The sequence below is a fragment of the Toxotes jaculatrix genome, chromosome 13 (genome assembly GCF_017976425.1).
Source record: "Toxotes jaculatrix isolate fToxJac2 chromosome 13, fToxJac2.pri, whole genome shotgun sequence".
NCBI classification, from domain to species: Eukaryota; Metazoa; Chordata; class Actinopteri; family Toxotidae; genus Toxotes; species Toxotes jaculatrix.
The window spans coordinates 18,577,220-18,602,443 of NC_054406.1; the positions used below are offsets into that span (position 1 = coordinate 18,577,220).

The 25,224-nt window shown below is 31.6% G+C and overlaps 1 protein-coding gene across 1 annotated transcript in view; it reads left to right on the forward strand.

Annotated features, from left to right (window-relative positions):
* LOC121192113 (collagen alpha-1(IX) chain-like) overlaps positions 1 to 25,224 on the forward strand; it is an 86,072-nt gene that overhangs the window by 47,770 nt on the left and 13,078 nt on the right. Inside the window, exons 5-6 of the mRNA XM_041053676.1 lie at positions 23,941 to 24,337; positions 24,708 to 24,788. Coding sequence (XP_040909610.1) covers positions 23,941 to 24,337; positions 24,708 to 24,788 — 478 coding nt within the window. The remainder of the gene's footprint in view (positions 1 to 23,940; positions 24,338 to 24,707; positions 24,789 to 25,224) is intronic.

The window sequence follows — 25,224 nt, forward strand, 5'->3', positions numbered from 1 at the left end:
GAGGCCATTCTAAAGTATGACTTTTTTTGCCCGAAAAAAACGCCATACTATACTATGACGTTTTTTATGACTTTTTGAGGTCAAAAAAAATTTTGACTTTTTTTGCCCGAAAAAAACGCCATACTATACTATGACGTTTTTTATGACTTTTTGAGGTCAAAAAAAATGTTGACTTTTTTTGCCCGAAAAAAACGCCATACTATACTATGACGTTTTTTATGACTTTTTGAGGTAAAAAAAAATGTTGACTTTTTTTGCCCGAAAAAAACGCCATACTATACTATGACGTTTTTTATGACTTTTTGAGGTCAAAAAAAAAGTTGACTTTTTTTGCCCGAAAAAAACGCCATACTATACTATGACGTTTTTTATGACTTTTTGAGGTCAAAAAAAAAGTTGACTTTTTTTGCCCGAAAAAAACGCCACACTATACTATGACGTTTTTTATGACTTTTTGAGGCCAAAAAAAATGTTGACTTTTTCTAGCCGATTTTGATGCCATACTATACTATGACGTTTTTTATGACATTTTGAGACCAAAAAAAATGTTGACTTTTTTTGCCGGAAAAAAACGCCATACTATACTATGACGTTTTTTATGACTTTTTGAGGCCAAAAAAAATGTTGACTTTTTCTAGCCGATTTTGATGCCATACTATACTATGACGTTTTTTATGACATTTTGAGACCAAAAAAAATGTTGACTTTTTTGCCCGAAAAAAACGCCATACTATACTATGATGTTTTTTATGACTTTTTGAGGCCATTCTAAAGTATGACTTTTTTTGCCCGAAAAAAACGCCATACTATACTATGACGTTTTTTATGACTTTTTGAGGCCAAAAAAAATTTTGACTTTTTTTGCCCGAAAAAAACGCCATACTATACTATGACGTTTTTTATGACTTTTTGAGGCCAAAAAAAATTTTGACTTTTTTTGCCCGAAAAAAACGCCATACTATACTATGACGTTTTTTATGACTTTTTGAGGTCAAAAAAAATGTTGACTTTTTTTGCCCGAAAAAAACGCCATACTATACTATGACGTTTTTTATGACTTTTTGAGGTCAAAAAAAATGTTGACTTTTTTTGCCCGAAAAAAACGCCATACTATACTATGACGTTTTTTATGACTTTTTGAGGTCAAAAAAAAAGTTGACTTTTTTTGCCCGAAAAAAACGCCATACTATACTATGACGTTTTTTATGACTTTTTGAGGTCAAAAAAAAAGTTGACTTTTTTTGCCCGAAAAAAACGCCATACTATACTATGACGTTTTTTATGACTTTTTGAGGCCAAAAAAAATGTTGACTTTTTCTAGCCGATTTTGATGCCATACTATACTATGACGTTTTTTATGACATTTTGAGACCAAAAAAAATGTTGACTTTTTTTGCCAGAAAAAAACGCCATACTATACTATGACGTTTTTTATGACTTTTTGAGGTCAAAAAAAATGTTGACTTTTTTGGCCCGAAAAAAACGCCATACTATACTATGACGTTTTTTATGACTTTTTGAGGTAAAAAAAAAATTTGACTTTTTTTGCCCGAAAAAAACGCCATACTATACTATGACGTTTTTTATGACTTTTTGAGGCCAAAAAAAATGTTGACTTTTTTTGCCAGAAAAAAACGCCATACTATACTATGACGTTTTTTATGACATTTTGAGACCAAAAAAAATGTTGACTTTTTTGCCCGAAAAAAATGCCATACTATACTATGATGTTTTTTATGACTTTTTGAGGCCATTCTAAAGTATGACTTTTTTTGCCCGAAAAAAACGCCATACTATACTATGACGTTTTTTATGACTTTTTGAGGTAAAAAAAAATGTTGACTTTTTTTGCCCGAAAAAAACGCCATACTATACTATGACGTTTTTTATGACTTTTTGAGGTCAAAAAAAATTTTGACTTTTTTTGCCCGAAAAAAACGCCATACTATACTATGACGTTTTTTATGACTTTTTGAGGCCAAAAAAAATGTTGACTTTTTTTGCCCGAAAAAAACGCCATACTATACTATGACGTTTTTTATGACTTTTTGAGGCCATTCTAAAGTATGACTTTTTTGGCCCGAAAAAAACCCCATACTATACTATGACGTTTTTTATGACTTTTTGAGGAAAAAAAAAATGTTGACTTTTTTGGCCCGAAAAAAACGCCATACTATACTATGACGTTTTTTATGACTTTTTGAGGTAAAAAAAAAATTTGACTTTTTTTGCCCGAAAAAAAAACGCCATACTATACTATGACGTTTTTTATGACTTTTTGAGGCCAAAAAAAATGTTGACTTTTTTTGCCCGAAAAAAACGCCATACTATACTATGACGTTTTTTATGACTTTTTGAGGTCAAAAAAAATGTTGAATTTTTTTGCCTGAAAAAAACGCCATACTATACTATGACGTTTTTTATGACTTGTTGAGGCCAAAAAAAATGTTGACTTTTTCTAGCCGATTTTGATGCCATACTATACTATGACGTTTTTTATGACATTTTGAGACCAAAAAAAATGTTGACTTTTTTGCCCGAAAAAAATGCCATACTATACTATGATGTTTTTTATGACTTTTTGAGGCCATTCTAAAGTATGACTTTTTTTGCCCGAAAAAAACGCCATACTATACTATGACGTTTTTTATGACTTTTTGAGGTCAAAAAAAATTTTGACTTTTTTTGCCCGAAAAAAACGCCATACTATACTATGACGTTTTTTATGACTTTTTGAGGTCAAAAAAAATGTTGACTTTTTTTGCCCGAAAAAAACGCCATACTATACTATGACGTTTTTTATGACTTTTTGAGGTAAAAAAAAAAGTTGACTTTTTTTGCCCGAAAAAAACGCCATACTATACTATGACGTTTTTTATGACTTTTTGAGGTCAAAAAAAAAGTTGACTTTTTTTGCCCGAAAAAAACGCCATACTATACTATGACGTTTTTTATGACTTTTTGAGGTCAAAAAAAAAGTTGACTTTTTTTGCCCGAAAAAAACGCCACACTATACTATGACGTTTTTTATGACTTTTTGAGGCCAAAAAAAATGTTGACTTTTTCTAGCCGATTTTGATGCCATACTATACTATGACGTTTTTTATGACATTTTGAGGCCAAAAAAAATGTTGACTTTTTTTGCCCGAAAAAAACGCCATACTATACTATGACGTTTTTTATGACTTTTTGAGGTCAAAAAAAATTTTGACTTTTTTTGCCCGAAAAAAACGCCATACTATACTATGACGTTTTTTATGACTTTTTGAGGCCAAAAAAAATGTTGACTTTTTTTGCCCGAAAAAAACGCCATACTATACTATGACGTTTTTTATGACTTTTTGAGGCCATTCTAAAGTATGACTTTTTTCGCCGGAAAAAAACGCCATACTATACTATGACGTTTTTTATGACTTTTTGAGGTCAAAAAAAATGTTGACTTTTTTTGCCGGAAAAAAACGCCATACTATACTATGACGTTTTTTATGACTTTTTGAGGTAAAAAAAAAATTTGACTTTTTTTGCCCGAAAAAAACGCCATACTATACTATGACGTTTTTTATGACTTTTTGAGGTCAAAAAAATTTTTGACTTTTTTTGCCCGAAAAAAACGCCATACTATACTATGACGTTTTTTATGACTTTTTGAGGCCAAAAAAAATGTTGACTTTTTTTGCCCGAAAAAAACGCCATACTATACTATGACGTTTTTTATGACTTTTTGAGGCCATTCTAAAGTATGACTTTTTTCGCCGGAAAAAAACGCCATACTATACTATGACGTTTTTTATGACTTTTTGAGGCCAAAAAAAATGTTGACTTTTTTTGCCCGAAAAAAACGCCATACTATACTATGACGTTTTTTATGACTTTTTGAGGTCAAAAAAAATTTTGACTTTTTTTGCCCGAAAAAAACGCCATACTATACTATGACGTTTTTTATGACTTTTTGAGGCCAAAAAAAATGTTGACTTTTTTTGCCCGAAAAAAACGCCATACTATACTATGACGTTTTTTATGACTTTTTGAGGTCAAAAAAAATGTTGACTTTTTTTGCCCGAAAAAAACGCCATACTATACTATGACGTTTTTTATGACTTTTTGAGGAAAAAAAAAATGTTGACTTTTTTGGCCCGAAAAAAATGCCATACTATACTATGACGTTTTTTATGACTTTTTGAGGTAAAAAAAAAATTTGACTTTTTTTGCCCGAAAAAAAACGCCATACTATACTATGACGTTTTTTATGACTTTTTGAGGCCAAAAAAAATGTTGACTTTTTTTGCCCGAAAAAAACGCCATACTATACTATGACGTTTTTTATGACTTTTTGAGGTCAAAAAAAATGTTGACTTTTTTTGCCTGAAAAAAACGCCATACTATACTATGACGTTTTTTATGACTTGTTGAGGCCAAAAAAAATGTTGACTTTTTCTAGCCGATTTTGATGCCATACTATACTATGACGTTTTTTATGACATTTTGAGACCAAAAAAAATGTTGACTTTTTTGCCCGAAAAAAATGCCATACTATACTATGATGTTTTTTATGTCTTTTTGAGGCCATTCTAAAGTATGACTTTTTTTGCCCGAAAAAAACGCCATACTATACTATGACGTTTTTTATGACTTTTTGAGGTCAAAAAAAATGTTGACTTTTTTTGCCCGAAAAAAACGCCATACTATACTATGACGTTTTTTATGACTTTTTGAGGTCAAAAAAAATGTTGACTTTTTTTGCCCGAAAAAAACGCCATACTATACTATGACGTTTTTTATGACTTTTTGAGGTCAAAAAAAAAGTTGACTTTTTTTGCCCGAAAAAAACGCCATACTATACTATGACGTTTTTTATGACTTTTTGAGGTCAAAAAAAAAGTTGACTTTTTTTGCCCGAAAAAAACGCCATACTATACTATGACGTTTTTTATGACTTTTTGAGGCCAAAAAAAATGTTGACTTTTTCTAGCCGATTTTGATGCCATACTATACTATGACGTTTTTTATGACATTTTGAGACCAAAAAAAATGTTGACTTTTTTTGCCTGAAAAAAACGCCATACTATACTATGACGTTTTTTATGACATTTTGAGACCAAAAAAAATGTTGACTTTTTTTGCCTGAAAAAAACGCCATACTATACTATGACGTTTTTTATGACTTTTTGAGGTCAAAAAAAATTTTGACTTTTTTTGCCCGAAAAAAACGCCATACTATACTATGACGTTTTTTATGACTTTTTGAGGCCAAAAAAAATGTTGACTTTTTCTAGCCGATTTTGATGCCATACTATACTATGACGTTTTTTATGACATTTTGAGACCAAAAAAAATGTTGACTTTTTTTGCCGGAAAAAAACGCCATACTATACTATGACGTTTTTTATGACTTTCTGAGGCCAAAAAAAATGTTGACTTTTTCTAGCCGATTTTGATGCCATACTATACTATGACGTTTTTTATGACATTTTGAGACCAAAAAAAATGTTGACTTTTTTGCCCGAAAAAAACGCCATACTATACTATGATGTTTTTTATGACTTTTTGAGGCCATTCTAAAGTATGACTTTTTTTGCCCGAAAAAAACGCCATACTATACTATGACGTTTTTTATGACTTTTTGAGGTCAAAAAAAATTTTGACTTTTTTTGCCCGAAAAAAACGCCATACTATACTATGACGTTTTTTATGACTTTTTGAGGCCAAAAAAAATGTTGACTTTTTTTGCCAGAAAAAAACGCCATACTATACTATGACGTTTTTTATGACTTTTTGAGGTCAAAAAAAAAGTTGACTTTTTTTGCCCGAAAAAAACGCCATACTATACTATGACGTTTTTTATGACTTTTTGAGGCCAAAAAAAATGTTGACTTTTTCTAGCCGATTTTGATGCCATACTATACTATGACGTTTTTTATGACATTTTGAGAACAAAAAAAATGTTGACTTTTTTTGCCTGAAAAAAACGCCATACTATACTATGACGTTTTTTATGACATTTTGAGACCAAAAAAAATGTTGACTTTTTTTGCCTGAAAAAAACGCCATACTATACTATGACGTTTTTTATGACTTTTTGAGGTCAAAAAAAATTTTGACTTTTTTTGCCCGAAAAAAACGCCATACTATACTATGACGTTTTTTATGACTTTTTGAGGCCGAAAAAAAAGTTGACTTTTTCTAGCCGATTTTGATGCCATACTATACTATGACGTTTTTTATGACATTTTGAGACCAAAAAAAATGTTGACTTTTTTTGCCGGAAAAAAACGCCATACTATACTATGACGTTTTTTATGACTTTTTGAGGCCAAAAAAAATGTTGACTTTTTCTAGCCGATTTTGATGCCATACTATACTATGACGTTTTTTATGACATTTTGAGACCAAAAAAAATGTTGACTTTTTTGCCCGAAAAAAATGCCATACTATACTATGATGTTTTTTATGACTTTTTGAGGCCATTCTAAAGTATGACTTTTTTTGCCCGAAAAAAACGCCATACTATACTATGACGTTTTTTATGACTTTTTGAGGTCAAAAAAAATGTTGACTTTTTTTGCCCGAAAAAAACGCCATACTATACTATGACGTTTTTTATGACTTTTTGAGGCCAAAAAAAATGTTGACTTTTTTTGCCAGAAAAAAACGCCATACTATACTATGACGTTTTTTATGACTTTTTGAGGTCAAAAAAAATGTTGACTTTTTTTGCCGGAAAAAAACGCCATACTATACTATGACGTTTTTTATGACTTTTTGAGGCCAAAAAAAATGTTGACTTTTTTTGCCCGAAAAAAACGCCATACTATACTATGACGTTTTTTATGACTTTTTGAGGCCATTCTAAAGTATGACTTTTTTCGCCCGAAAAAAACGCCATACTATACTATGACGTTTTTTATGACTTTTTGAGGCCAAAAAAAATGTTGACTTTTTTTGCCCGAAAAAAACGCCATACTATACTATGACGTTTTTTATGACTTTTTGAGGTAAAAAAAAAGTTGACTTTTTTTGCCCGAAAAAAACGCCATACTATACTATGACGTTTTTTATGACTTTTTGAGGTCAAAAAAAATGTTGACTTTTTTTGCCCGAAAAAAACGCCATACTATACTATGACGTTTTTTATGACTTTTTGAGGTAAAAAAAAAAGTTGACTTTTTTTGCCCGAAAAAAAACGCCATACTATACTATGACGTTTTTTATGACTTTTTGAGGCCAAAAAAAATGTTGACTTTTTCTAGCCGATTTTGATGCCATACTATACTATGACGTTTTTTATGACATTTTGAGACCAAAAAAAATGTTGACTTTTTTTGCCCGAAAAAAACGCCATACTATACTATGACGTTTTTTATGACTTTTTGAGGCCATTCTAAAGTATGACTTTTTTCGCCCGAAAAAAACGCCATACTATACTATGACGTTTTTTATGACTTTTTGAGGCCAAAAAAAATGTTGACTTTTTTTGCCCGAAAAAAACGCCATACTATACTATGACGTTTTTTATGACTTTTTGAGGTCAAAAAAAATGTTGACTTTTTTTGCCCGAAAAAAACGCCATACTATACTATGACGTTTTTTATGACTTTTTGAGGCCAAAAAAAATGTTGACTTTTTTTGCCCGAAAAAAACGCCATACTATACTATGACGTTTTTTATGACTTTTTGAGCTAAAAAAAAATGTTGACTTTTTTTGCCCGAAAAAAACGCCATACTATACTATGACGTTTTTTATGACTTTTTGAGGTCAAAAAAAATGTTGACTTTTTTGGCCCGAAAAAAACGCCATACTATACTATGACGTTTTTTATGACTTTTTGAGGTAAAAAAAAAATTTGACTTTTTTTGCCCGAAAAAAACGCCATACTATACTATGACGTTTTTTATGACTTTTTGAGGCCAAAAAAAATGTTGACTTTTTTTGCCAGAAAAAAACGCCATACTATACTATGACGTTTTTTATGACATTTTGAGACCAAAAAAAATGTTGACTTTTTTGCCCGAAAAAAATGCCATACTATACTATGATGTTTTTTATGACTTTTTGAGGCCATTCTAAAGTATGACTTTTTTTGCCCGAAAAAAACGCCATACTATACTATGACGTTTTTTATGACTTTTTGAGGTAAAAAAAAATGTTGACTTTTTTTGCCCGAAAAAAACGCCATACTATACTATGACGTTTTTTATGACTTTTTGAGGTCAAAAAAATTTTTGACTTTTTTTGCCCGAAAAAAACGCCATACTATACTATGACGTTTTTTATGACTTTTTGAGGCCAAAAAAAATGTTGACTTTTTTTGCCCGAAAAAAACGCCATACTATACTATGACGTTTTTTATGACTTTTTGAGGCCATTCTAAAGTATGACTTTTTTCGCCCGAAAAAAACGCCATACTATACTATGACGTTTTTTATGACTTTTTGAGGCCAAAAAAAATGTTGACTTTTTTTGCCCGAAAAAAAACGCCATACTATACTATGACGTTTTTTATGACTTTTTGAGGTCAAAAAAAATGTTGACTTTTTTTGCCCGAAAAAAACGCCATACTATACTATGACGTTTTTTATGACTTTTTGAGGTCAAAAAAAATGTTGACTTTTTTTGCCCGAAAAAAACGCCATACTATACTATGACGTTTTTTATGACTTTTTGAGGCCAAAAAAAATGTTGACTTTTTTTGCCCGAAAAAAACCCCATACTATACTATGACGTTTTTTATGACTTTTTGAGGAAAAAAAAAATGTTGACTTTTTTGGCCCGAAAAAAACGCCATACTATACTATGACGTTTTTTATGACTTTTTGAGGTAAAAAAAAAATTTGACTTTTTTTGCCCGAAAAAAAACGCCATACTATACTATGACGTTTTTTATGACTTTTTGAGGCCAAAAAAAATGTTGACTTTTTTTGCCCGAAAAAAACGCCATACTATACTATGACGTTTTTTATGACTTTTTGAGGTCAAAAAAAATGTTGAATTTTTTTGCCTGAAAAAAACGCCATACTATACTATGACGTTTTTTATGACTTGTTGAGGCCAAAAAAAATGTTGACTTTTTCTAGCCGATTTTGATGCCATACTATACTATGACGTTTTTTATGACATTTTGAGACCAAAAAAAATGTTGACTTTTTTGCCCGAAAAAAATGCCATACTATACTATGATGTTTTTTATGACTTTTTGAGGCCATTCTAAAGTATGACTTTTTTTGCCCGAAAAAAACGCCATACTATACTATGACGTTTTTTATGACTTTTTGAGGTCAAAAAAAATTTTGACTTTTTTTGCCCGAAAAAAACGCCATACTATACTATGACGTTTTTTATGACTTTTTGAGGTCAAAAAAAATGTTGACTTTTTTTGCCCGAAAAAAACGCCATACTATACTATGACGTTTTTTATGACTTTTTGAGGTCAAAAAAAATGTTGACTTTTTTTGCCCGAAAAAAACGCCATACTATACTATGACGTTTTTTATGACTTTTTGAGGTCAAAAAAAAAGTTGACTTTTTTTGCCCGAAAAAAACGCCATACTATACTATGACGTTTTTTATGACTTTTTGAGGTCAAAAAAAAAGTTGACTTTTTTTGCCCGAAAAAAACGCCACACTATACTATGACGTTTTTTATGACTTTTTGAGGCCAAAAAAAATGTTGACTTTTTCTAGCCGATTTTGATGCCATACTATACTATGACGTTTTTTATGACATTTTGAGGCCAAAAAAAATGTTGACTTTTTTTGCCCGAAAAAAACGCCATACTATACTATGACGTTTTTTATGACTTTTTGAGGTCAAAAAAAATTTTGACTTTTTTTGCCCGAAAAAAACGCCATACTATACTATGACGTTTTTTATGACTTTTTGAGGCCAAAAAAAATGTTGACTTTTTTTGCCCGAAAAAAACGCCATACTATACTATGACGTTTTTTATGACTTTTTGAGGCCATTCTAAAGTATGACTTTTTTCGCCCGAAAAAAACGCCATACTATACTATGACGTTTTTTATGACTTTTTGAGGCCAAAAAAAATGTTGACTTTTTTTGCCCGAAAAAAACGCCATACTATACTATGACGTTTTTTATGACTTTTTGAGGTAAAAAAAAAGTTGACTTTTTTTGCCCGAAAAAAACGCCATACTATACTATGACGTTTTTTATGACTTTTTGAGGTCAAAAAAAATGTTGACTTTTTTTGCCCGAAAAAAACGCCATACTATACTATGACGTTTTTTATGACTTTTTGAGGTAAAAAAAAAAGTTGACTTTTTTTGCCCGAAAAAAACGCCATACTATACTATGACGTTTTTTATGACTTTTTGAGGCCAAAAAAAATGTTGACTTTTTCTAGCCGATTTTGATGCCATACTATACTATGACGTTTTTTATGACTTTTTGAGGCCAAAAAAAATGTTGACTTTTTTTGCCCGAAAAAAACGCCATACTATACTATGACGTTTTTTATGACTTTTTGAGGCCAAAAAAAATGTTGACTTTTTTTGCCCGAAAAAAACGCCATACTATACTATGACGTTTTTTATGACTTTTTGAGGCCATTCTAAAGTATGACTTTTTTCGCCGGAAAAAAACGGCATACTATACTATGACGTTTTTTATGACTTTTTGAGGTCAAAAAAAATGTTGACTTTTTTTGCCGGAAAAAAACGCCATACTATACTATGACGTTTTTTATGACTTTTTGAGGTAAAAAAAAAATTTGACTTTTTTTGCCCGAAAAAAACGCCATACTATACTATGACGTTTTTTATGACTTTTTGAGGCCAAAAAAAATGTTGACTTTTTTTGCCCGAAAAAAACGCCATACTATACTATGACGTTTTTTATGACTTTTTGAGGCCATTCTAAAGTATGACTTTTTTCGCCCGAAAAAAACGCCATACTATACTATGACGTTTTTTATGACTTTTTGAGGCCAAAAAAAATGTTGACTTTTTTTGCCCGAAAAAAACGCCATACTATACTATGACGTTTTTTATGACTTTTTGAGGTAAAAAAAAAGTTGACTTTTTTTGCCCGAAAAAAACGCCATACTATACTATGACGTTTTTTATGACTTTTTGAGGTCAAAAAAAATGTTGACTTTTTTTGCCCGAAAAAAACGCCATACTATACTATGACGTTTTTTATGACTTTTTGAGGTAAAAAAAAAAGTTGACTTTTTTTGCCCGAAAAAAACGCCATACTATACTATGACGTTTTTTATGACTTTTTGAGGCCAAAAAAAATGTTGACTTTTTCTAGCCGATTTTGATGCCATACTATACTATGACGTTTTTTATGACTTTTTGAGGCCAAAAAAAATGTTGACTTTTTTTGCCCGAAAAAAACGCCATACTATACTATGACGTTTTTTATGACTTTTTGAGGCCAAAAAAAATGTTGACTTTTTTTGCCCGAAAAAAACGCCATACTATACTATGACGTTTTTTATGACTTTTTGAGGCCATTCTAAAGTATGACTTTTTTCGCCGGAAAAAAACGGCATACTATACTATGACGTTTTTTATGACTTTTTGAGGTCAAAAAAAATGTTGACTTTTTTTGCCGGAAAAAAACGCCATACTATACTATGACGTTTTTTATGACTTTTTGAGGTAAAAAAAAAATTTGACTTTTTTTGCCCGAAAAAAACGCCATACTATACTATGACGTTTTTTATGACTTTTTGAGGTCAAAAAAAATTTTGACTTTTTTTGCCCGAAAAAAACGCCATACTATACTATGACGTTTTTTATGACTTTTTGAGGCAAAAAAAAATGTTGACTTTTTTTGCCCGAAAAAAACGCCATACTATACTATGACGTTTTTTATGACTTTTTGAGGCCATTCTAAAGTATGACTTTTTTCGCCGGAAAAAAACGCCATACTATACTATGACGTTTTTTATGACTTTTTGAGGCCAAAAAAAATGTTGACTTTTTTTGCCCGAAAAAAACGCCATACTATACTATGACGTTTTTTATGACTTTTTGAGGCCAAAAAAAATGTTGACTTTTTTTGCCCGAAAAAAACGCCATACTATACTATGACGTTTTTTATGACTTTTTGAGGAAAAAAAAAATGTTGACTTTTTTTGCCCGAAAAAAATGCCATACTATACTATGACGTTTTTTATGACTTTTTGAGGTAAAAAAAAAATTTGACTTTTTTTGCCCGAAAAAAAACGCCATACTATACTATGACGTTTTTTATGACTTTTTGAGGCCAAAAAAAATGTTGACTTTTTTTGCCCGAAAAAAACGCCATACTATACTATGACGTTTTTTATGACTTTTTGAGGTCAAAAAAAATGTTGAATTTTTTTGCCTGAAAAAAACGCCATACTATACTATGACGTTTTTTATGACTTGTTGAGGCCAAAAAAAATGTTGACTTTTTCTAGCCGATTTTGATGCCATACTATACTATGACGTTTTTTATGACATTTTGAGACCAAAAAAAATGTTGACTTTTTTGCCCGAAAAAAACGCCATACTATACTATGATGTTTTTTATGACTTTTTGAGGCCATTCTAAAGTATGACTTTTTTTGCCCGAAAAAAACGCCATACTATACTATGACGTTTTTTATGACTTTTTGAGGTCAAAAAAAATTTTGACTTTTTTTGCCCGAAAAAAACGCCATACTATACTATGATGTTTTTTATGACTTTTTGAGGCCATTCTAAAGTATGACTTTTTTTGCCCGAAAAAAACGCCATACTATACTATGACGTTTTTTATGACTTTTTGAGGTCAAAAAAAATGTTGACTTTTTTTGCCCGAAAAAAATGCCATACTATACTATGATGTTTTTTATGACTTTTTGAGGCCATTCTAAAGTATGACTTTTTTTGCCCGAAAAAAACGCCATACTATACTATGACGTTTTTTATGACTTTTTGAGGTCAAAAAAAATGTTGACTTTTTTTGCCCGAAAAAAACGCCATACTATACTATGACGTTTTTTATGACTTTTTGAGGTCAAAAAAAATGTTGACTTTTTTGGCCCGAAAAAAACGCCATACTATACTATGACGTTTTTTATGACTTTTTGAGGTCAAAAAAAAAGTTGACTTTTTCTAGCCGATTTTGATGCCATACTATACTATGACGTTTTTTATGACATTTTGAGACCAAAAAAAATGTTGACTTTTTTTGCCTGAAAAAAACGCCATACTATACTATGACGTTTTTTATGACTTTTTGAGGTCAAAAAAAATTTTGACTTTTTTTGCCCGAAAAAAACGCCATACTATACTATGACGTTTTTTATGACTTTTTGAGGCCAAAAAAAATTTTGACTTTTTTTGCCCGAAAAAAACGCCATACTATACTATGACGTTTTTTATGACTTTTTGAGGTCAAAATAAATGTTGACTTTTTTTGCCGGAAAAAAACGCCATACTATACTATGACGTTTTTTATGACTTTTTGAGGCCATTCTAAAGTATGACTTTTTTTGCCCGAAAAAAACGCCATACTATACTATGACGTTTTTTATGACTTTTTGAGGCCAAAAAAAATGTTGACTTTTTTTGCCCGAAAAAAACGCCATACTATACTATGACGTTTTTTATGACTTTTTGAGGTCAAAAAAAAGTTGACTTTTTTTGCCGGAAAAAAACGCCATACTATACTATGACGTTTTTTATGACTTTTTGAGGTAAAAAAAAAATTTGACTTTTTTTGCCCGAAAAAAACGCCATACTATACTATGACGTTTTTTATGACTTTTTGAGGTCAAAAAAAATTTTGACTTTTTTTGCCCGAAAAAAAACGCCATACTATACTATGACGTTTTTTATGACTTTTTGAGGCCAAAAAAAATGTTGACTTTTTTTGCCCGAAAAAAACGCCATACTATACTATGACGTTTTTTATGACTTTTTGAGGCCATTCTAAAGTATGACTTTTTTCGCCGGAAAAAAACGCCATACTATACTATGACGTTTTTTATGACTTTTTGAGGCCAAAAAAAATGTTGACTTTTTTTGCCCGAAAAAAATGCCATACTATACTATGATGTTTTTTATGACTTTTTGAGGCCATTCTAAAGTATGACTTTTTTTGCCCGAAAAAAACGCCATACTATACTATGACGTTTTTTATGACTTTTTGAGGTCAAAAAAAATGTTGACTTTTTTTGCCCGAAAAAAACGCCATACTATACTATGACGTTTTTTATGACTTTTTGAGGTCAAAAAAAATGTTGACTTTTTTGGCCCGAAAAAAACGCCATACTATACTATGACGTTTTTTATGACTTTTTGAGGTCAAAAAAAAAGTTGACTTTTTCTAGCCGATTTTGATGCCATACTATACTATGACATTTTTTATGACATTTTGAGACCAAAAAAAATGTTGACTTTTTTTGCCTGAAAAAAACGCCATACTATACTATGACGTTTTTTATGACTTTTTGAGGTCAAAAAAAATTTTGACTTTTTTTGCCCGAAAAAAACGCCATACTATACTATGACGTTTTTTATGACTTTTTGAGGCCAAAAAAAATTTTGACTTTTTTTGCCCGAAAAAAACGCCATACTATACTATGACGTTTTTTATGACTTTTTGAGGTCAAAATAAATGTTGACTTTTTTTGCCGGAAAAAAAACGCCATACTATACTATGACGTTTTTTATGACTTTTTGAGGCCATTCTAAAGTATGACTTTTTTCGCCCGAAAAAAACGCCATACTATACTATGACGTTTTTTATGACTTTTTGAGGCCAAAAAAAATGTTGACTTTTTTTGCCCGAAAAAAACGCCATACTATACTATGACGTTTTTTATGACTTTTTGAGGTCAAAAAAAAGTTGACTTTTTTTGCCCGAAAAAAACGCCATACTATACTATGACGTTTTTTATGACTTTTTGAGGTCAAAAAAAATGTTGACTTTTTTGGCCCGAAAAAAACGCCATACTATACTATGACGTTTTTTATGACTTTTTGAGGTAAAAAAAAAATTTGACTTTTTTTGCCCGAAAAAAAACGCCATACTATACTATGACGTTTTTTATGACTTTTTGAGGCCAAAAAAAATGTTGACTTTTTTTGCCCGAAAAAAACGCCATACTATACTATGACGTTTTTTATGACTTTTTGAGGTCAAAAAAAATGTTGACTTTTTTTGCCTGAAAAAAACGCCATACTATACTATGACGTTTTTTATGACTTTTTGAGGCCAAAAAAAATGTTGACTTTTTCTAGCCGATTTTGATGCCATACTATACTATGACGTTTTTATGACATTTTGAGACCAAAAAAAATGTTGACTTTTTTGTCCGAAAAAAATGCCATACTATACTATGATGTTTTTTATGACTTTTTGAGGCCATTCTAAAGTATGACTTTTTTTGCCCGAAAAAAACGCCATACTATACTATGACGTTTTTTATGACTTTTTGAGGTAAAAAAAAATGTTGACTTTTTTTGCCCGAAAAAAACGCCATACTAAACTATGACGTTTTTTATGACTTTTTGAGGTCAAAAAAAATGTTGACTTTTTTTGCCCGAAAAAAACGCCATACTATACTATGACGTTTTTTATGACTTTTTGAGGCCAAAAAAAATGTTGACTTTTTTTGCCAGAAAAAAACGCCATACTATACTATGACGTTTTTTATGACATTTTGAGACCAAAAAAAATGTTGACTTTTTTGCCCGAAAAAAATGCCATACTATACTATGATGTTTTTTATGACTTTTTGAGGCCATTCTAAAGTATGACTTTTTTTGCCCGAAAAAAACGCCATACTATACTATGACGTTTTTTATGACTTTTTGAGGTAAAAAAAAATGTTGACTTTTTTTGCCCGAAAAAAACGCCATACTATACTATGACGTTTTTTATGACTTTTTGAGGTAAAAAAAAAATTTGACTTTTTTTGCCCGAAAAAAACGCCATACTATACTATGACGTTTTTTATGACTTTTTGAGGTCAAAAAAAATTTTGACTTTTTTTGCCCGAAAAAAATGCCATACTATACTATGATGTTTTTTATGACTTTTTGAGGCCATTCTAAAGTATGACTTTTTTTGCCCGAAAAAAACGCCATACTATACTATGACGTTTTTTATGACTTTTTGAGGTCAAAAAAAATGTTGACTTTTTTTGCCCGAAAAAAACGCCATACTATACTATGACGTTTTTTATGACTTTTTGAGGTCAAAAAAAATGTTGACTTTTTTGGCCCGAAAAAAACGCCATACTATACTATGACGTTTTTTATGACTTTTTGAGGTAAAAAAAAAATTTGACTTTTTTTGCCCGAAAAAAAACGCCATACTATACTATGACGTTTTTTATGACTTTTTGAGGCCAAAAAAAATGTTGACTTTTTTTGCCCGAAAAAAACGCCATACTATACTATGACGTTTTTTATGACTTTTTGAGGTAAAAAAAAATGTTGACTTTTTTTGCCTGAAAAAAACGCCATACTATACTATGACGTTTTTTATGACTTTTTGAGGCCAAAAAAAATGTTGACTTTTTCTAGCCGATTTTGATGCCATACTATACTATGACGTTTTTTAATGACATTTTGAGACCAAAAAAAATGTTGACTTTTTTGCCCGAAAAAAATGCCATACTATACTATGATGTTTTTTATGACTTTTTGAGGCCATTCTAAAGTATGACTTTTTTTGCCCGAAAAAAACGCCATACTATACTATGACGTTTTTTATGACTTTTTGAGGTCAAAAAAAATGTTGACTTTTTTTGCCCGAAAAAAACGCCATACTATACTATGACGTTTTTTATGACTTTTTGAGGTCAAAAAAAATGTTGACTTTTTTTGCCCGAAAAAAACGCCATACTATACTATGACGTTTTTTATGACTTTTTGAGGCCAAAAAAAATGTTGACTTTTTCTAGCCGATTTTGATGCCATACTATACTATGACGTTTTTTATGACATTTTGAGACCAAAAAAAATGTTGACTTTTTTTGCCCGAAAAAAACGCCATACTATACTATGACGTTTTTTATGACTTTTTGAGGTCAAAAAAAATTTTGACTTTTTTTGCCCGAAAAAAACGCCATACTATACTATGACGTTTTTTATGACTTTTTGAGGCCAAAAAAAATGTTGACTTTTTTTGCCCGAAAAAAACGCCATACTATACTATGACGTTTTTTATGACTTTTTGAGGTCAAAAAAAAATTTGACTTTTTTTGCCCGAAAAAAACGCCATACTATACTATGACGTTTTTTATGACTTTTTGAGGTCAAAAAAAATTTTGACTTTTTTTGCCCGAAAAAAACGCCATACTATACTATGACGTTTTTTATGACTTTTTGAGGTAAAAAAAAAATTTGACTTTTTTTGCCCGAAAAAAACGCCATACTATACTATGACGTTTTTTATGACTTTTTGAGGTCAAAAAAAATTTTGACTTTTTTTGCCCGAAAAAAATGCCATACTATACTATGACGTTTTTTATGACTTTTTGAGGTAAAAAAAAAATTTGACTTTTTTTGCCGGAAAAAAACGCCATACTATACTATGACGTTTTTTATGACTTTTTGAGGCCAAAAAAAATGTTGACTTTTTTTGCCCGAAAAAAACGCCATACTATACTATGACGTTTTTTATGACTTTTTGAGGTCAAAAAAAATGTTGACTTTTTTTGCCGGAAAAAAACGCCATACTATACTATGACGTTTTTTATGACTTTTTGAGGTAAAAAAAAAATTTGACTTTTTTTGCCCGAAAAAAACGCCATACTATACTATGACGTTTTTTATGACTTTTTGAGGTCAAAAAAAATGTTGACTTTTTTGGCCCGAAAAAAACGCCATACTATACTATGACGTTTTTTATGACTTTTTGAGGTAAAAAAAAAATTTGACTTTTTTTGCCCGAAAAAAACGCCATACTATACTATGACGTTTTTTATGACTTTTTGAGGCCAAAAAAAATGTTGACTTTTTCTAGCCGATTTTGATGCCATACTATACTATGACGTTTTTTATGACATTTTGAGACCAAAAAAAATGTTGACTTTTTTTGCCCGAAAAAAACGCCATACTATACTATGACGTTTTTTATGACTTTTTGAGGCCATTCTAAAGTATGACTTTTTTTGCCCGAAAAAACGCCATACTATACTATGACGTTTTTTTATGACTTTTTGAGGCCAAAAAAAATGTTGACTTTTTCTAGCCGATTTTGATGCCATACTATACTATGACGTTTTTTATGACATTTTGAGACCAAAAAAATGTTGACTTTTTTTGCCCGAAAAAAACGCCATACTATACTATGACGTTTTTTATGACTTTTTGAGGCCATTCTAAAGTATGACTTTTTTTGCCCGAAAAAAACGCCATACTATACTATGACGTTTTTTATGACTTTTTGAGGTCAAAAAAAATGTTGACTTTTTTTGCCCGAAAAAAACGCCATACTATACTATGACGTTTTTTATGACTTTTTGAGGCCAAAAAAAATGTTGACTTTTTTTGCCCGAAAAAAACGCCATACTATACTATGACGTTTTTTATGACTTTTTGAGGCAAAAAAAAATGTTGACTTTTTTTGCCCGAAAAAAACGCCATACTATACTATGACGTTTTTTATGACTTTTTGAGGTCAAAAAAAATGTTGACTTTTTTTGCCCGAAAAAAACGCCATACTATACTATGACGTTTTTTATGACTTTTTGAGGTCAAAAAAAATGTTGACTTTTTTTGCCCGAAAAAAACGCCATACTATACTATGACGTTTTTTATGACTTTTTGAGGTAAAAAAAAAATTGACTTTTTTTGCCCGACAAAAACGCCATACTATACTATGACGTTTTTTATGACTTTTTGAGGTCAAAAAAAAAGTTGACTTTTTTTGCCCGAAAAAAACGCCATACTATACTATGACGTTTTTTATGACTTTTTGAGGTCAAAAAAAATTGACTTTTTTTGCCCGAAAAAAACGCCATACTATACTATGACGTTTTTTATGACTTTTTGAGGTAAAAAAAAATTTTGACTTTTTTTGCCCGAAAAAAACGCCATACTATACTATGACGTTTTTTATGACTTTTTGAGGCCATTCTAAAGTATGACTTTTTTCGCCCGAAAAAAACGCCATACTATACTATGACGTTTTTTATGACTTTTTGAGGCCAAAAAAAATGTTGACTTTTTTTGCCCGAAAAAAACGCCATACTATACTATGACGTTTTTTATGACTTTTTGAGGTCAAAAAAAATTTTGACTTTTTTTGCCAGAAAAAAACGCCATACTATACTATGACGTTTTTTATGACTTTTTGAGGTCAAAAAAAATGTTGACTTTTTTTGCCCGAAAAAAACGCCATACTATACTATGACGTTTTTTATGACTTTTTGAGGTCAAAAAAAATGTTGACTTTTTTTGCCCGAAAAAAACGCCATACTATACTATGACGTTTTTTATGACTTTTTGAGGTAAAAAAAAAATTGACTTTTTTTGCCCGAAAAAAACGCCATACTATACTATGACGTTTTTTATGACTTTTTGAGGTCAAAAAAAAAGTTGACTTTTTTTGCCCGAAAAAAACGCCATACTATACTATGACGTTTTTTATGACTTTTTGAGGTCAAAAAAAATTGACTTTTTTTGCCCGAAAAAAACGCCATACTATACTATGACGTTTTTTATGACTTTTTGAGGTCAAAAAAAAATTTGACTTTTTTTGCCCGAAAAAAACGCCATACTATACTATGACGTTTTTTATGACTTTTTGAGGCCATTCTAAAGTATGACTTTTTTCGCCCGAAAAAAACGCCATACTATACTATGACGTTTTTTATGACTTTTTGAGGCCAAAAAAAATGTTGACTTTTTTTGCCCGAAAAAAACGCCATACTATACTATGACGTTTTTTATGACTTTTTGAGGTCAAAAAAAATTTTGACTTTTTTTGCCAGAAAAAAACGCCATACTATACTATGACGTTTTTTATGACTTTTTGAGGTAAAAAAAAAATGTGACTTTTTTTGCCCGAAAAAAACGCCATACTATACTATGACGTTTTTTATGACTTTTTGAGGCCATTCGAAAGTATGACTTTTTTTGCCCGAAAAAAACGCCATACTATACTATGACGTTTTTTATGACTTTTTGAGGTCATAAAAAATGTTGACTTTTTTTGCCCGAAAAAAACGCCATACTATACTATGACGTTTGTTATGACTTTTTGAGCTAAAAAAAAATGTTGACTTTTTTTGCCCGAAAAAAACGCCATACTATACTATGACGTTTTTTATGACTTTTTGAGGACATTCTAAAGTATGACTTTTTTTGGCCGATTTTGATGCCTTACTATACTATGACGTTTTTTATGACATTTTGGGGCCAAAAAAAATTTTGACTTTTTTTGCCCGAAAAAAACGCCATACTATACTATGACGTTTTTTATGACTTTTTGAGGCCATTCTAAAGTATGACTTTTTTCGCCCGAAAAAAACGCCATACTATACTATGACGTTTTTTATGACTTTTTGAGGCCAAAAAAAATGTTGACTTTTTTTGCCCGAAAAAAACGCCATACTATACTATGACGTTTTTTATGACTTTTTGAGGTCAAAAAAAATTGACTTTTTTTGCCAGAAAAAAACGCCATACTATACTATGACGTTTTTTATGACTTTTTGAGGTAAAAAAAAAATGTGACTTTTTTTGCCCGAAAAAAACGCCATACTATACTATGACGTTTTTTATGACTTTTTGAGGCCATTCGAAAGTATGACTTTTTTTGCCCGAAAAAAACGCCATACTATACTATGACGTTTTTTATGACTTTTTGAGGTCATAAAAAATGTTGACTTTTTTTGCCCGAAAAAAAACGCCATACTATACTATGACGTTTGTTATGACTTTTTGAGCTAAAAAAAAATGTTGACTTTTTTTGCCCGAAAAAAACGCCATACTATACTATGACGTTTTTTATGACTTTTTGAGGACATTCTAAAGTATGACTTTTTTTGGCCGATTTTGATGCCTTACTATACTATGACGTTTTTTATGACATTTTGGGGCCAAAAAAAATTTTGACTTTTTTTGCCCGAAAAAAACGCCATACTATACTATGACGTTTTTTATGACTTTTTGAGGTTAAAAAAAATGTTGACTTTTTTTGCCCGAAAAAAACGCCATACTATACTATGACGTTTTTTATGACTTTTTGAGGTCAAAAAAATTTTTGACTTTTTTTGCCCGAAAAAAACGCCATACTATACTATGACGTTTTTTATGACTTTTTGAGGCCATTCGAAAGTATGACTTTTTTTGTCCGAAAAAAACGCCATACTATACTATGACGTTTTTTATGACTTTTTGAGGTCAAAAAAAATGTTGACTTTTTTTGCCGGAAAAAAACGCCATACTATACTATGACGTTTTTTATGACTTTTTGAGCTAAAAAAAAATGTTGACTTTTTTTGCCCGAAAAAAACGCCATACTATACTATGACGTTTTTTATGACTTTTTGAGGACATTCTAAAGTATGACTTTTTTTGGCCGACTTTGATGCCTTACTATACTATGACGTTTTTTATGACATTTTGGGGCCAAAAAAAATTTTGACTTTTTTTGCCCGAAAAAAACGCCATAGTATACTATGACGTTTTTTATGACTCTTTGAAGTCAAACTAAAATATGACTTTTTGTGCCCGATTTTGACGCCTTACTATACTATGACGTTTTTTGGCACTTTTGGAGGCCATACTAAAGTATGATTTTTTTTACCCGAAAAAAACGCCATACTATACTATGACGTTTTTTGTGACATTTTGAGACCAAAAAAATTTTTGACTTTTTTTGCCCGAAAAAAACGCCATACTATACTATGACGTTTTTTATGACTTTTTGAGGTCAAAAAAAATGTTGATTTTTTTTGCCTGAAAAAAACGCCATACTATACTATGACGTTTTTTATGACTTTTTGAGGCCAAAATAATGTTGACTTTTTTTGCCCGAAAAAAAAGCCATACTATACTATGACGTTTTTTATGACATTTTGAGGTCGAAAAAAATTTTGAATTTTTTTGGCCGATTTTGATGTCATACTATACTATGACGTTTTTTATGACTTTTTGAGGACATTCTAAAGTATGACTTTTTTTAGCCGATTTTGATGCCATACTATACTATGACGTTTTTTATGACTTTTTGAGGACATTCTAAAGTATGACTTTTTTTGGCCGATTTTGATGCCTTACTATACTATGACGTTTTTTATGACATTTTGGGGACAAAAATTTTTTTGACTTTTTTTGCCCGAAAAAAACGCCATAGTATACTATGACGTTTTTTTTTTTTTTTTACTTTGACCTTTTTTGGCACATTTTGAGGTCATACTAAAGTATGACTTCTTTTGGCCTATTTTGACGCCTTACTATACTATGATGTTTTTTATGAGTTTTTTTGGCCTATTTTGAAGCCTTACTATACTACGATGCTTTTTGGCACTTTTTGAGGCCATGCTCATTTAATGCTACACACATACAGCACCTACTGGGCGAGAAGATATGTTTTTTGTACATGTGTATTTCTCTGTATATCTGGAGAGCAGATGAGATTAGGACTTTTGGAAAGAAGAGAAGAGAAGATAGTGGAGGTATTGGTGCAGTTGTGCACCTTGGCGCCATAAATGTCTATGTCAGTGTGCCATGTGAGCTATATAATGGAAATACATACATTCTACATAGATGTGTTAACATGGAGTTGTCATGACAAGCTGTGTAGATTTAGGATTTTGTGTGGCTCTTACATCATCAATCTATTAGCAGGGCACTGCAGGGAATTGAACCCCACCCTAGTGTACTAGGTGTACCATAACCAGTGCCTTTTGCTTTTTGAAGTGATGTAAAGGTAAAGCAAAACCTATGTTTCAACAGCATTTCTTAAATATTGTTATCAACATATCTAGTTAGAATGACACTGTCCATCAAACCAAATTACATGTTTTATCTGCACAGATAATTCATCTTACAATGCAGATAAATAATCTAACCAAAAACCAACACACTATACAAATTATACAAAGCTTTAACTATTACCAAATCATGGCAAAAATGTCTACTTAAACTCATCTTTTCACACGTTGGCAGAATTCACAAAATAAAAGGGGTGTGGCCACAGACATCATTAATCAATCATAAGACACCACTGAACCAAACAACTAGTTCCACTCAGCTAAAGTCCCACCTCCCTACATTTAATCATGAAATGTGTATGGTTAAAATACAAATTATACAATGCTTGGAAAAGCAATGTATAACTTTTAACAACAGGCTCCATTAACCTTCATCAGCATCTCTCAAACTGAACACTGACTGCGTGAGTTATCTTCTGACAAACTTCATGATACTTTTTCTTAACGTGCAACTTTCTTGTAACCACATTATACATGTAGTCACATAAACACAACTCACTCAAAGTACAAATGTCCACTAAAGTTAACTTTTTCATATATATATATATATATATATATATATATATATATATATATATATATATATATATATCCACAAATACCAGGATATATTTAACCAAGGACATCCTGGTATTCTTAACATGTGGCTGAAAATAACCATTGAAATGTCTACACAAACTCTAAACAGCACTAAAGTAATTTACAAATAACACCCTGTCCATTAAACCAAATTACATGTTTGCTCTGCACAGATAATCAGGATGACCTTCACACTCTCAACTCAACATAGGAGGACGCTGGAGTTGCTGGCTGCGACTCCAGCGGCTCGCAAGGGGTGCGAGGGCCTGCCCATCGCTGCTTGCAGCTTTAATTTTAAGATAGTTTTGCGGTGTTTAATTTGTGATCATGGACTGACTTTGACATCAGATATATTTTGGGAGATGTAACCTGGTTGGGTGAGAAATGACTTTCAACACCTGTTCTCCATTCCCCTCTTAGGTTAAACTTTCCCCGTGGCTTCCCAGACGAGTACTCCTTCATGGCGACCTTTCGCATGATCAAGAACACGGTGAACAAGGTGTGGAACGTCTGGCAAATAGTGGATGAAGATGGCAACAAACAAGCTGGACTGAGGCTGAACGGCGACCAGCAGGCTCTGGAATACTTCCTGATGGGGGCCGATGGCAACCTGCAGACCGTCACCTTCCCAGGTCTTTCTGTGCTCTTCAACACCAAGTGGCACAAGGTGATGATCGGCGTGGAGCACGACCAGGTCACTCTGTATGTGGACTGCCAGCCCGTGGATCAGAAACCCATCAAGGGCAAAGGCCCTATCAACACAGAGGGAGACACTCTTATTGGCCGACTGGATGCCGATCCTGACGCCTCTGTAGTGGTAAGTGAGGATGGAGAATTGCATACAGCATTTAATCATGTTCACTGACTCTCCTTTAGCTTTATCGGTGAAATGGTGAACAAACACATTCAGGTTTATATGTGTGCTGAGCACTGCTATAATTCTAAAGTGCTGATGTCACAGCAAAGCTGCTCAGCTGGGTTCCAGTGGGGAAAAAAAAAAAAACTTAATCCCAGCAGAAAATCCCATTGGCGGAAAATCAAGCTCAACAGCCCATATAGAGGGCATTAATTCAAAACTACAAAGAAGTAACTGCACCATGACGAAGCATTTCAAGATTCAACGTCACATATGAAAAAGAATCATAGCCTTGTATTGTATTTGCAGTAACATTAACATCTCTCTTCAGTTTGAGCTCCAGTGGATGTTGATTCACTGCGACCCAAAGAGAGCCCAGAGAGAGAGCTGCAACGAGCTGCCTGCCACAGAGGTACAGTAACAAGGACTCGGATCTGCTCAGCATCTGCTGTGGTTTGTGGTTTTATTCAGGTTGATTGGGCTTCCTGCATACTGAAAGGAAAACAGGGCAGAATTGCTGAGATGGAGCAGCAGAAGTGTAACAAAATGCAAAGCAGTTTCCTTTAGTACATCCAGAAGTTGCCATTCTTCCAAAACAATTTGCAAATCAAGAGTAATTGCAGATTGGAGTTATAGTTACAAAGTTTTCTTAGAGGCAGAGTAGTTTAGATCCAGGCAGACATGATCTCATTTTAAACCTCAATACATGGAGCTAAAAAACGCAAACGCTATTTAGCTAACTGCAAACTTTAATAACAAAGAGGAAGTGCGATCAAATTAAAAGTGAGATCAGAAACCCAACCTGCACAGTCTGCGCTGATCCAGATTTTTGTGGTTACTCTTTCATT